This window comes from Rattus norvegicus, chromosome 7 (genome assembly GCF_036323735.1).
Source record: "Rattus norvegicus strain BN/NHsdMcwi chromosome 7, GRCr8, whole genome shotgun sequence".
In the NCBI taxonomy this organism is placed as follows: domain Eukaryota; kingdom Metazoa; phylum Chordata; class Mammalia; order Rodentia; family Muridae; genus Rattus; species Rattus norvegicus.
In genome coordinates this window covers 131,312,716-131,326,942 of record NC_086025.1, presented here as the reverse complement: position 1 = coordinate 131,326,942, position 14,227 = coordinate 131,312,716, and the positions used below count along the sequence as shown (strand labels likewise).

The 14,227-nt window shown below is 49.7% G+C and overlaps 1 protein-coding gene across 6 annotated transcripts; it reads left to right on the top strand.

The window, feature by feature from the left end:
- The first annotated feature begins 2,793 nt into the window (after positions 1-2,793).
- On the top strand, positions 2,794-13,323 carry Zfp641 (zinc finger protein 641). 6 transcript variants are annotated; one of them, XM_039078915.2, is made up of 7 exons: positions 2,794-3,282; positions 5,085-5,326; positions 5,432-5,640; positions 6,298-6,389; positions 7,575-7,704; positions 8,263-8,376; positions 9,636-13,323. In XM_039078915.2, the coding sequence occupies exons 3-7, from the start codon at positions 5,457-5,459 to the stop codon at positions 10,379-10,381; spliced, it is 1,266 nt and encodes a 421-aa protein (XP_038934843.1). In that variant the 5' UTR covers positions 2,794-3,282; positions 5,085-5,326; positions 5,432-5,456; the 3' UTR covers positions 10,382-13,323. The 6 variants fall into 6 exon arrangements, with proteins under 6 accessions (XP_038934843.1, XP_038934844.1, XP_038934842.1 ...); XM_039078916.2 differs by lacking the exon at positions 5,085-5,326 and having other exon boundaries at positions 7,617-7,704; XM_039078914.2 differs by having other exon boundaries at positions 2,794-5,326.
- Positions 13,324-14,227: the final 904 nt, after the last annotated feature.

The following is a 14,227-nucleotide window of genomic DNA, read 5'->3' as shown; positions in this document are numbered from 1 at the left end:
AAACAGTCTTATAATCCCTAAAGAAACAGAAACAGTCATTAAAAGCCTCCCCCCACCCCCTCCCCCAAAAAGCCCAGGGCCAGAAGGTTTTTCAGAATTCTACTAGACTTTAAAGGAAGAGCTAACACCAATACTCCTCAAACTATTCTACAAAATAGAAACAGAAGGAACACTGCCGAACTCACTCTATGAGGCCACAGTCACCCTGATACCTAAAGCACATAAAGATTCAATACAAAAAGAGATTTCAGACCAATTTCTCTTATGAACATTGATGCAAAAATACTCAATAAAATACTAGCAAACTGAATCCAGGCACAGATCAAAAACATCATCCACCATGGTCCAATTGGCTTTATCCCAGGGATGCAAGGATACTTCAATATACAAAAGTCCATCAACGTAATCCATCATATAAACAAACTGAAAGAAAAAAATCACATGATTGTCTCATTAGATGCTGAAAAAAAGCCTTTGATAAATGCCAACACCCCTTCATGTTAAAAGTCTTGTAGAGATCAGGGATATGAGGCACATATGTAAACACAATAAAGGCGGTATACAGCAAGCCAATAGCCAACATCAAATTAAATGGAGAGGAACGTAAAGCAATTCCACTAAAATCAGCGACAAAATACTCTTTCCCTTTTTCTTTAGTATAGTATCTGGAGTCCTAGCTAGAGCAATAAGGCAACTAAAAGAGATCAAAGGGATACAAATTGGAAATGAAGAAGTCAAAGTATCACTATTCACGGATGATGTGATAGTATACAGAAGTGACCCCCAAAACCCTACCAGAGAACTCCTACAGCTGATAATTACCTGTAGGTTTATGGGCATCTATGGGTGTGACCCTACATTAGCTTCCTACAAGAGGGGTATATAGCAGCGGAAGTGGCCACCTCCTGTAGCCAGGCAGGGCTTCCAGGGGAGAGAGGGGGACACCAATCCACACACAAAACCTTCAACCCAAAATTTGTCCTGCCTACAAAATGTGCAGGGATAAAAATGGAGCAGAGACTGAGGGGTCAGCCACCAATGACTGCCCCTTGAGACCCAGCCCATGTTAGAGAGCCAAGCCCTGACCCTATTAATGATCCTCTGCTATGCTTGCAGACAGGAGCCTAGCATAACTGTCTCCTGAGAGGCCTCATCCAGCAGTGGATGGAGGCAGATGCAGAGATCCACATCAGGCAGAGCCCCCGGAATCCTGTGGAAGACTGGGGGACAGAAGTGAGCAACTCCGAGGCACAAGAAGACCTACAGAGTCAGCTAACCTGGAACCACAGGGACTCACAGAAACCAGGAAGCATGCAGGCGCTGGACCTAGATCTGCTACAAATTGTAACAAATGTGCAGCTTGGTCTTCATGTGGGTCCCCGAACAAGTGGAGCAGGGGCTGTCTCGGTCTCTTTTGCCCGCCATTGAATCCCTTTTCCCTACCTGGACTGCCTGGGTGGGCCTCAGTGGGAGAGGATGTGCCTAGTCCTGCTGGGACTAGATGTCCTAAAGTGGAGTGGTACCAAGGAGGCTGGCTCCCTTTCTTTGAGGAGAAGAGGAGAAGGGAATGGGGGGGGGGGTTGTAAGGATGGGACTGGGAAGAGAGGAGAGGGGAGGAAGGCTGTGATCAGGATGCAAAGTGAATAATTTTTTTAAGAAAAAAAAAAGGTCAATAAAAATACATACTTTGCATGTGTGGGCGTGTGCGCGCGCGTGCACGTGCGTGAGTGCACACCCATGCACACGTGCATGAGTTCTTGTGCATAACAAACGACAGACTAGTCAGGCGAAAAAGTTTGGAGTGAACTTATCCACAATAGAGGAATTAACAATAATTGTTTTCTAATAAAGATCACTTTTATTGTCGAGAGAGGGTGGGGGAGGTGGAGGGAGGGAGGGGGAGGAGGGGGAGAGGGGGAGAGGAGGAGGGAGAGAGAAAAGAAAGAAAGAAGGAAAGAAAGAAGGAAGGAAGGAAGGAAGGAAGGAAGGAAGGAAGGAAGGAAACAGTATTTGCAGGATTGATTCCTAATACAGCTGACAGGCCAGCCACAGCCCTCTTCCCTCTTACCCTTGGACAGGAGTATTCTAAGGCCACTTGAGACAGTGGAGACGCTAGGTGAAAGGAACCTGGTCCTTTCATAAAAACAAAGAGCAGAGATCCTCTCTCACTCCCCATCCCCCACTGGTTTCACACCGTCCACCCACATGTAGAGAAGGACATGAAAAAGCCTTTACTAGAGTTACGGTACCGATTTGTTGGGCTACACTAATAAGCACCTCTCCCGTACCTAAGAGAACTTCCAGCACTGGTTCTGGAGCTGAGGATAGCCGCTCTGGTCCGACCATCCTCACACATCCCGTGAGCTGCTCCTAGAATGCCCTCTACACGGGTTCCCAACTGCAGGTCTCCCTCTTCTCTTATCCCATCGTCCCTGCTCCTCTATTTCTGTGAGTCTCTGACCTCCCTGCCAGACACAATCACTTCTCTTTGCTTCTATCCCGGCTCGGGGTAGATTTTTAAAAACACGTATCACATACCTTATGATAACGCCTTTGGCACATGGCCTCCACTGATAGGCTATAAGATTTTGCGGAACGACTGTGATAAAACAACGGGAATGTATCATTTACCAGCTAGGTTCTTTCTACCATTATCTGTTTTGTAGATGTTTCTGGTCTTTCCCACTCTCCTTCATTTTATTAATGCTTTAGGGTAGCCCTGCCCAGCAGAAATGTGGTGCAAGTCGCAATTATAATATGCAAAATTAACACACTTAACCCAATGTAGCGTAAACATTGCATTTTAAAAAATCAAGTCTTCTAAATGTGCCGGGCACACTTGTAGCTCATGTCTCTTCAGATACGAAGGCAATGCGGCAGCAGAGCCCACTTCACACAGCACCATCTTGGTGGAGCCAACGTGAAGGAAGGCGTCATTAGAAGTCCACTGTCCAGTCGGTTGTCTGTCTGTCTGTCAGGAGGGCTAGCCTGAGGGGAGGGTTCCAGCCCTCTTGTCGCCCCCACCGCCAGGCGCTGTGGGTGGTCGCAGGCTGTGGGCGGGGCCCCGGGAGTAGCAAAGCCCCTGGGCTGCGGCAGCAGCGACAGGAGCCTGGGTCCAGCGGTCCCCTCCGCCCCCGCCCGCCCCCGCCCGCACCACGGAGCCCCGGAAGCGGCGGGATTTCCTGTGCCCGCCCCACGCCGGCCCTGTCGCCTGTCGCTGGCTCTGCGGGCCACGGGCTCGGCCGCGCCGGGCGGGAGGCAGTGCCAAGGGGCCGAGCCCGGGTGAGTGGGGCCGGGGTGCGGGTGGGCGTGGAGGAGGGCGCCAGCCTGACCGTGGGGACTGTGGCGTCGGTGTCGCAAGCCCGGTCCCGTCGCTGTCACTGGCATGGGCGTCCCCGCAGCACCCTTCTGTCACTTGCTATAGCCCCGGCTCGCAGGAACCTGTTTTCTGGCCTCACTTAGGGAGCTCCAGAGTCTTCTGAAATCTGACCCTCCCCGTGGTGCTGTGACCGGGAGAGAAGAAATCTTACCCTGCTGCGGGCTCAGGGCCCGAGGTGCCACACCCGTGGTGGCCCGGCCACTGGGAACCACTCTCGTCCCTGTGCCCTTGGGCCACTTTTTGAAACCAGGGTCCTGAGACTGTCCATAGAACTTGCTGCAAAAAAAAAAAAAAAAATCAGCAGGTGCCCTGCCTCCCAGATACATAAGCAGGCAAGAAATGAAAGCCCAGGAACCCAGGCTCCAGCGGACTTGGGATTGTCCTGAACTAGGGGAAAGGGAAAAAAGAAAACAGGTGAAAGCTGAAAGGCCAGGTGCTGGCCCTGCCTCGAACACCCTAGGAAATACAAGCAGGTGACAGTAGCAGGTGACATCCTTTGCTCGGTTCCTGTTAACATCTCCACAGGTTTTCTGTCCTCATCCAGCTCGCCCAGTGTGCAGACACATTTCCCATGGAGGACTCTCCTCTGAAGGAGGTGACAGGGAAGTGGGTTGAGACAGGTGTCCCAGTACTAAACTGGAGAGGAAACTGCTGGAGGGCCTGCCTAGGCAGCGAGGGAATGAGGGGGACTGGAGGTGCAGAAGGGTGATTGGTGTCCTGCGTGTCTAAAAGTGAGAAAGGGCACAGGTGCTGAAATCCAGAGGAGAGCTAAAATGGAAATTCCACTAAGTGCTGCCTTACCCTCTTTCCCTTCCTCTCCTAACACCACCCAAGCTGGGAATCAGCCCAGGATGCCTCCATGAGGCCCCAGAGTCATCTTTGAGCTTCAACAGTGGGAAGAGGAGTTTGTTCATTTAGTACATTGTTCTTAGAAATCTGTTGTCACAGGCAAATGGACCAGGAAGTAGCTGGCCTGGAGCCCTTCCAAGCCTCCTGGGGTCTTGCAGATGTTACTGAATGATCCTGTGAGTCAAAACAGCCCCTGAAATTCTGACTTGTTCTAGGGAGATTACTGGTCGCTCCGTCTACATGGGAAGGGAGTAGGAATGACAGAAATCCATTGGCACCATGGTTCTACCATGGTTGTCAAATGGGTCCTGTCTTGTTCTAGGACTGCTGTGGATTCTAAAACAAACCCTAACCTAAATCCCTTTCTTGCGATCAAACCCCATTTATTCTGTTTTATGGGTGGCGTGACTGACCGGCCTTCTGTTGCTTGTCAAGCCCAAACTATGTCTGCTGTTTCAGCTTCCCTTTCTTAACTCAAACCTCTTCCCGTGAACAAACACCGGCTTCCCCATGCCATTCTTGGAGTTCGATATATTCTTTATAAGGCGCTGTGACTGGTGCCCATCACGTACTCCAGCCTCTAACGTTGTGTTAATAATGCCGCCTTCCCGCTTCCCACCACTTCTCCACGCTCTGATCTTCCCACCATTCCCAATTAAACTTCAGCTCTTCACCGACCTGCAGTTTCTGCTCCCTGTCAGGCCTGTGCTGGGTACATCCAGCTCGCCTGTGTAGCGGTCCAGGTCACTGTCTTTCTGCTGTGTTTGTCTCAGTTCTCATTTCCTATGTAGGAATGACAGGTCATGGGTCCCTTCACTGAGACTTAAGGGAGGGCTATCTGGTTCATTTTGAACAGGTACTTAGGACAGGTCTACCCCCTGGGTGGGACTTCTACACCAGTTGATGAAAATGAAATCTGAGGCATAGAATCTCTCGGTATGTTCGCACCCATCTTTGTTGAGTGGATTCCTTCCTGCATTTTCAATGAATTCGAGTGAGGTCTGTTTATAGCGTGAGGCCTTTGAATACCCGGGACCTGACTGTGGATCACCTGTCGGCTCCTGAGTTCCTCCAGGAAAGCTAGGCTCACACTGCCTTGTAAGCACATCTTCCACGGGGCTCCTCTGCTTCCTGTCCTTAGCCTTGGGAACTGTGTCTCATCCTCTTCCATAGATGAGTAGATCCGTTGTTGACTTGTTCCAGGTCCTAGCGGGCACTCACTGCAGACATGCTTTCGGAACAGAGCGTAGCCCCGGGTGCAGGATGGGAGCCAATGAGTGCACAGCTGGATGCAGCGGAACCCGGGTCAGAAAGAGGAGCCCGGGAAGAGGGCCCGTGGAGAACAGCACCAAGGCCGCTGGAGCACCTTCACAGTGGTCTTGAAGACGAGACACTGTCCCTTCAGGAGAAGGGTAAGAGCACATGGGGGAGTGGGGGGGGGGTTGGGAAGCACTAGAAGTCTCTGTCTCTGCTCAAAACGTGGCATTAAAAATCCCTACATGCAGTGGCTCACACTTGTAAGTTCAATCCTTGGAGGATAGTTAGGAGGATTGCCATGAGTCCCAGGCCAGCCTGGGCTACATAACACGGCGCTGTCTCGAACAATAATAGCAACGTCCAATTGCCACTGCCTGAAGTCTGTACCAAACACCAGGTTCAGTCTTTTATTCCTGGGCCCTGCTGTCCAGTAAGCCATGAGGTCCTGCATCTTCCAAACTGTGTAAACAAGCCTCTTCTGTTTCTCACACGGTCATTCCTCCTACGGGCAGGTGTGTCATTAATGGTATTCAACATGGGAGACGCACGGAGTGCTGGGAGACCCATGACAGTTGGAGGACTCGGTCAATGATATGTACACTTGACGAGAGGAGTGTCAAGCAGTGCCCATCCAAACTACAGCTATTCTAACTAAATGTCCCTAGATCCTTGTGAAACTCTGTCAGTGGGGGCCTCTATGTGCTTTTGAGTTGTACCCGTGAACGCAGATTGAGAAGAGAAATGGGGCCCAGTGCATCCTGGGGAAGAAGATGGGTAGTTCATCTCTGACGGCTCCTCTCTCCCCTCACCAGCACCGTCTGCTCCCTGGGTTCCTGCCGTCCCCCAGGAGGGGGACACTGGAGACTGGGAAATGGCAGCCGCACTTCTTGCAGCTGGGTCCCAGGTGAGCCGTGCTCCCCTTGTTCTACAGCTGGGGCACCCTCCCACTGGCTTGCTACTTCCCGTGAACGCTAAGGTGTGCTTGTAACGGGATAGATTCTGTTTAAGGGATGTACCACGGTGTGTTGTTGGGTGAGTATGTTATCTGCGGGATGGGGGTGGAGAGTTCAGAATGACTAGTTGATCCGATTGTTTTAGGAAGAAAATCTGAAACCAGGCATGGTGGTGCCTGCTTGTAATTCCAGTTACTAGGGAGGCTGTTGTAGGAGGGCAGCTTGAGCCCAAGAATTTTGGGCCAGTCTGTGTGGCACAGTGAGACCTTATGAGAGAGAGAAAGAAAGAAAGAAAGGAAAGGAAGGAAGGGAAGGAGGGAGGGAGGGAGGAAGGAAGGAAGGGAAGGAGAAGAAAAATCCTGGAAAAGGTGAGAAAAGAGGGGCCAAGAATGCTTTGAAGATCATCAAGTAGACAGGGAGGTGTAGATCATGGAGCTTTTGCAAAGAGCTGGAAAGAGAACGTAAGTCGAGAGAGTAGCGGTGGAAGGATAGCAGTGTTGGCAGCGGCAACATCTCAGAACGCTTACCATGTGAAGCCTTCCTACGTACTTTATACGTACTAAATACCGTGAGAACAACTCAGTCGCTCCACTCCGAGAACACTGGGGCAGAGGAAGATGGAGGCCTTTGGATGGTGCCACTCCTGCGGTAGTAGCTAAGATCCATTCGCCTCCAGATTTTGGGCTTATCCGTTGTGTTGTAGCACCCGGGGGACGTCATCAGCACTCCAGGGAGACAGGCATGTTCTGTTTCTATCGTGCTGTGTTGACAGAGAAGGGAAGGTCAAGTGGAGGAAGGAGGCTATGGTACAGTCTACAGGAAAGACTGAGGCAGGTAAGAAGGGATACAGTAGACACCTGTAGCTAAGCCACGGGCCCGACGGATCCTGGAGCCTCTGACTCCTCAGGGTCTAAGTCGGGAGCTTGCTCTCATCACTTTACCCGCGTTCACGTCTCGGTCTCGTTTCCTTTTTTCTCTTTAAGAAAGCCACGTGCCTTGCCTAGTGAGTGACCTGCTAGTGGGTTTTCTTCAGGGTCCCCTCTTGCCCTCCTTCGTCCACCGCCTCAGCCCTTCACAGTGAGGTCGTGTTTCCCGTCACAGCAGCTGCTAACAGACAACTGCCTGTCTTGTTTCAGGGCCTAGTAACTATCAAGGATGTGTCCTTATGCTTCTCTCAGGAGGAGTGGCGGAGCCTGGACCCCTCCCAGACAGACTTTTACGGAGAATATGTCATGCAGGAAAATTGTGGGATCGTCGTCTCTCTGAGTAAGCGGGATCTTATGTACCCTAGAAGGGTGGGGCTGCCCACTTCTGGGTGTTAGAAGTTGCCTGCCTAGGAGACTTTCCTTGGCTGGGACTCTATCTAGGCAACAAAGACAGATGTTGGTGCTGAGCCCAAAAGAGTCGAAGTGAGGGATCTCTTTGGAAACAATGCTAAACTGTGGAGTGAAACGGTGAGGCTCGTCCTGGTTGGAAACTTGAGGCTCCTCATACAGCAGAGAAAGGGACGACTGGAGCTCGGTCCCAGGAACTGGAGCATTGCCCTGGGGAAGGGAAAGGTGGGGCAGGTCAGACTTAGCAGTGCTAAGGTAACGTTGTAAGCGGAAAGGACAGAGCCCGAGGGTTTGAGGAGAACTGGCTCTTAGGGAAGGAGTTTGTGGTTTTCTAGGAAAAGGAAGAGGGACTTGAGATGTGACTGGAGGCTGTGTCTGGCTGTTTTGTCCTTTCATCCCAGCGAGGAATCTAGGAAGCGGTCTTGTCCATTAATACAGAATTGCTGTTGAACTAACCTGGTGTGTGTCTGTTTCCTTTTCTCCTGGACAGGGTTTCCCATCCCCAAACTGGACATGCTTCCTCAGCTAGAAGGAGGAGAAGAACAGTGGGTCCCTGACCCCCAGGACGTAGAGGGGAGGGACATCCGGAAGGTCACGTATGCAGGTGAGGACCTAGAAATACGCACGAGGGCATCATCTTTACATGTCTCTAACCAAAACGTTGAGAGTTTTGGTTTTCCAAAAGCAAGGCTGGGTGCGGAAGGCATGGAAGTCAGGCTGTGTGGGTTTGGCCTGCAGCCTGCAGCCATGAGACCTTACTATCTAAGATGTTATGGTTGAATACGCTAACACCGGGAGCAGTAGACGAGGGCCCAGGCACATAACAGGCACTTGACGAGAGTTGACGCTGGCGTTCAGCATCCGAGCCATGGTAGAGATGTCTTCCAACTCTGTCCAAGGACGCTGACAGCTACCAGCAATGGCCGCAGCTCACGCCTTCGCTCTCGTTCCATGCAGAAGTGTGAAGATGGTACCTAGTAGTGATGCACAGTAGCAAACGTGAAAGTAAATAGTGTTGGTGACTAGAGAGCAGTGAGAGAGCATTTATCACTTACTGAGTGCTGACCAAGAACAGATATGATTACCTTAAGAAGAGGTTCAGTCGGGGCTGGGGATTTAGCTCAGTGGTAGAGCGCTTACCTAGGAAGCGCAAGGCCCTGGGTTCGGTCCCCAGCTCTGAAAAAAAGAACCAAAAAAAAAAAAAAAAAGAAGAGGTTCAGTCCTACTACACACACACACACACACACACACAGAGACACACACACACACAGACACACACACAGACACACACCACACACAGACACACAGACACACACACATATACACACAAAGACACACATACACATGCAGACACCTAGACACACACACATGCACATATACACACAGACACACACACACAAACAAATACACATACACATATGCATACACATATACATACACACACATACACACGTGCATAGATAGGCAGACACACCTATAGACATACATACACACACATACACAAATACACATATATCCACACATACAAACACACATACACACATACACATATGCACAGACAGACACATATACACATACATACACATACACACACATATGCCCACACATATACAAACACACACACACACATACACACACACACACACACACACACACACACACACAGACGATCCATTCCGTTTTGCAGAAGAAGACTTAAAAAGTTAAGATGTCTCTGATGAAAACTAGGCTTTTGAAAATCTCCGTAGCCACTGTGCTATCCTGCACTGTCGTTTGGCATCAAACAATGTTCCCTGGGACTTGGGTGCTGGGATCCTATCATGGGACTCTCCTTTTAAGAGCTACATTCTTCCCTCCCCATAGGAGACGGAGGTGAACCCAAGGGTGATACTCCTGAGCTAGAGACAGAACCTTCCAGAACATTATCCAGTATGTCTGAAGAAACTGTTCTCTGGAACCCAGGGCAGGGTCCAAGCTGGAGGTCCATGCCCAGCAGTTCCACAGGAACGCTCCCAAGACCACGGTTCCTTCAGGAGGACAGCGTCTCTCATCTCCTACGCAGCACAGACACGGACTCTCTCTTAAAACCACATACGTGCCCTCAGTGTGGGAAACAGTTTGTGTGGGGCTCCCACCTTGCCCGACACCAGCAAACACACACTGGAGAGAGGCCCTACAGCTGCCTCAAGTGTGAGAAAAGCTTTGGGCGAAGGCATCACCTGATCAGGCACCAGAAAACCCATCTGCACGACAAGCCAAGCAGGTGTCCTGAGTGTGGCAAGACTTTCCGATGCAGCTCCCACCTGGCCAGCCACCAGAGAGTGCACGCGGACAGCAAGTCCTGCAAGGGCCAAGAAATTGGAGAGAGTCCTGGGGCTCAGTGTGCCCCACCAGTGCCAAAGTGCCACGTGTGCACGGAATGTGGGAAGAGCTTTGGCCGAAGACACCACCTAGTGAGACACTGGCTAACCCATACTGGGGAGAAGCCCTTCCATTGCCCTCGCTGTGAGAAGAGCTTTGGCCGTAAGCACCACCTGGACAGGCACTTGCTGACCCACCAGGGACAGAGTCCTGGGAGCAGCTGGGACAGAGGGACATCTGCCTTTTGAAATCTGTCTCTTCTGTAGCTACGGTGATATCTATAAGCCGGTGCTACCAGCAGCCACTGCCAGAGCCGTCCCTCTCCTGTACCCAGAGAACGGGAGTATTTCTCACCTCTTCTGTGAGACAACGTGCAAAAACAGAGTTCTTTGGGCAAAATTTGGGGAAATGGTGCAAAGTCTGTTTGTGCCTATTCATCCTGAACCTACTCTCAAGGGTACAGCGGAACCAGCAGTGATGGTTGAGGTCTATGCGGTACCAATTTCTAAATATTTACTCTACAGAGAGAATAGGTGAAAGGGTCCGTTGTGAGTATATCAAGGGCTCTGAGATCCTCCGCAGATGGTTTCTGTTTGTGTAATGTTTCCTAAATTTGTTTGGCCCCAGGATCTATTTCATATCCCACAGAATGGGTGACTCCATGAAGTTTACTTCTGTGAGCACTGGGCTAAACTGCAAGGAGGAAACAGGAAAGAGATGGTGACCAGGCATTCAGAGCCTGAGAGCCAGGGGCCAGACATTCTCTGTGGGTCTGCCTCTCTTCCCCAGTGATTACACACCTCTCACTCCTACCTCTGCAAAGTATAGAGTGACTGTTCACTCGAAATTCGTATTCCCCTCATCCTGCACACACACACACACACACACACACACAAACACACACGTGCACACACATGCACACACATGCACATGCACACCACACACACACACACACACACACACACACACACACACACACACACACATATGAGGTTGAGAGATCAGGTTACAGAACTGAAGAGTGAATTTTATACCCCTAAGTAATCAAGGCCCACACGGAAGGAAAAATATTCCCTTGAACAGAGTTTTCTCTTGTCTGTGTTTTTGTGTCCGTGTGTATATGTGTGCAGGGTCTTTGAAGACAGCATGCTCAGTGCAAATTGTACAATTTAGCTTTTCTAGGAATTGTGTTCTAGGGATAAGGGTAGTGGGGACAGTATGAGTTTTTGGTTTTGTTCAAATGTATTCTGAGCGGTGAAGGGAGTCGTGGTGGAGTGGTGTAATGACGGCTTAACTTGTGTACAAAGTTTTCCTCGGTATTCCCGGGATGTAGACAGTTGTGGACTTGTATATCTAGGTCCGGATCTCTGGGAAGAAATTCTCTTTCCCTGCAGAGACAGAAAGGGACAGTGACTTTTGATTGTTGTTGACCTCAAGCGATGTGACGGTGGTTCGTGTTGCGTGGGGTTCGGTCTTGTTCTGTGTGAAGTGCTAAAAGTAATTAGGGAAGGGATCATGGCGCTGGGAGTCTTTCTCATCATCCTAGTTTGGCATTCATCAGAGGGAAGAATTGTTGCTGAGCACCTCATTCTCCCAGGAAAACGAACTCGAGGAGCTAAGGCTGTCGCTTACCTTGGCAGCTTGAGGGTAATGAGCTTCCTGCCGGTGTTGAACCTTCCAGTTCTGGGAAGGGCTTCACACCCAAGACTCTCGCCTCGAAGGTTAATGCCTGCACCAGGGGGGTTCAGACAAACATGCTCACACTTGTCTGGTCATTTGTTTTCATCGTTTTTTTTTTCTTTTTGGTGATTGTGTTAATGCCCGTCTTACAACTTAACCTCTATTTAAGAGAAGTTTGGGGTGAGGGAGGAAAAGAAGAATGTGAAAGTGGGTGTTTTCAAGGTTCCCAGGCTACTTTTTTCTCCTTGAGGTATTTATTTCTCCAACACTGTTGGAATTAGCCAGAGAGCCAGGAGGGAGTGGGTTTTCAGAAATCTAGTTAATGAGCGCTCTGCTCAGGCAAAGCTGGGTGAATCAGACAGAGCCCTTGGGCCCTTGGCTCAAGAGGAATTGAAATGGAGTCATTCTGCTGACTGGGCATTTTGTTTATTTGAGCAACCCAGCCACCAACCCCTCTCTGATGCTGCTAAGAATGCCCTCCCTCCTTCCTCCTTCCTCCTTCCTTCCCTTCCTCCCTCCCTCCCTCCCTGAGCTGGGGTGCATTCTCTTGCCTATGCTCTGATGAATTAAGCAAAAAAATGGGCAGCCTTTTGCAAGCAGGCCTTGGCCTCCCAGGATTAGAATCACTCTAGAACCAGTGTTATGAGAATGAGAGAAAAAAATCTCCCACTTTGATACAAAGATTTAAGAGAAGTCAGTTCTGTGCAAAGCCAGAACTGTTCTCTGTAGCAGAACATCTTTCAACTTAAGAGATCCCTTGGGAATCTGATGGAAACTGGAATTTAACTTTGCAGAAAAGTAGACATTTACAACCCACTCATTTGCATATGCATGAAGTGGACTCTGAGCCTGCTGGGCATCTCCGAAGGGGAGGAATAGTTGTTAGCGATATCGTACACCTTTAATCCCAGCGGTGGGGAGGCAGAGGGAGATTACTTCTATGTTCTGGATGAGCCAAGGCAATATAATGCCGTCCTGTCTGAAAAAAACAGAAGGAACTTAACCTGCCTGACTCTGGTTGTTGTATACATGATACCTGTGCCAAGAATTACAAGGCAAGATTCAGTAAGTATTTTAAGGACTTAAATACTGGAAGGCACCAAGAGACAAGGACAGAGCCAGGCCTGCAATGACTTGGATACTGCTTATACTGACCGTACTCTGCTCTTAGGGAACATCGCCATGCTCACGGCTCAGCTCACACAACTGGTTTTAAAGACTTGTGGGAGTTATGTTCCTACTTAACAGATGATACCTCTTAACAGTTTAAACCTCCAGCCTTTTATCTACTTTAGTAATTGCAGGGATAGAAAGTGGAGCCCCCCAACCCAAGGGGTAGGTGCAGTTACAGCACCCAATTGAGAAGCAGCACAGAGTTTAAGGGCTTTTTTCTTTTCCTTTTTTTTTTTTTTTTTGTAAAAGGAACAGTCTTTTGACTCATTTCTGGTTTCTACCTCGGTCCAATACCAACGCCTTTGGACAAACAATAAAACAAGCAACGGCCATTAAACCAGTGAATGGGTCTGATTCTTCACATAGGAAGTCAGCCCCAAATTTTGACCTCCTCAACCCTTGGGTGTCATGACCACACTCTCCAAGACCCTTACATTTTAAAGGTTTTATGTGTGCGAGAATGCTTTGCCTGAGTGGTATGTATGTGCGCCATGTACGTGTGTCTGATACCCTTGGAGGTCAGAAGTGGGCAGTGAACCTCCATGAACTGTTTTTATCTCCTGTGTGGATGCTAGGAATGGAACCCAGGTCCTCTGCAAGAGCAACGGGGGCTCTTAAAGGCGGAGTCATCTTTCCAGACCCACGTTAGCCCCTTTAATTAAACATGCCAATGTTTTCTCTGGGCAAGCTACAGAACAGGGAGGTCTACCTGGAGGAGCACCTGGTTTGTGACCCGTTGTCACGATCTGGGATTCTGCCCCTTTGCACCCTTCTGGAGAACCCTTACACAACACACTTTCCCAAAGGGTGTTTTCTCAAGGCTCTTGTCATTTTAAACCACAGTGGAAGCTTTTTTTCCCCCTGCTAGAGAGATGCTATACTTTCAGGAGAGGTACAGGGGCCATAGTTTGGGACAGAGCCTCTCTCCCTTCTCAACACACCTACAAGGAAACCACTGTTCCTTGTTTCCACCAAGGACAGCCCCAGGCCTAGAGGTTCCTTCTATCTCTCTTCAGGTGATCACACTGAGTCCGTGGGTAGGACTGCGCCACTAAAATTCCCTCTCACTTTGTGTGCCACACCACACTGTGGGTCTCAAAATGTGGTCTTTGGGGCCCAACAACCAGTTTTTTGTTTTCTTTTTGTTTTGTTTTAACATGCCCTCCGGAATTGAGAACCCACTGGCTAGAGACGCAGTTGTCATCTGAGCAGTGATACTTCACCGTCTGAATGGACCAGCA

Bases quoted from the DNA above. Each gene is read 5' to 3' on its own strand.
- Zfp641 (XM_039078915.2), top strand. From the start codon at position 5,457: ATGCTTTCGGAACAGAGCGTAGCCCCGGGTGCAGGATGGGAGCCAATG. The intron at 7,705-8,262 runs GTAAGCGGGATC...TCTCCTGGACAG, and splicing joins TGGGATCGTCGTCTCTCTGA to GGTTTCCCATCCCCAAACTG. The intron at 8,377-9,635 runs GTGAGGACCTAG...CCCTCCCCATAG, and splicing joins CCGGAAGGTCACGTATGCAG to GAGACGGAGGTGAACCCAAG.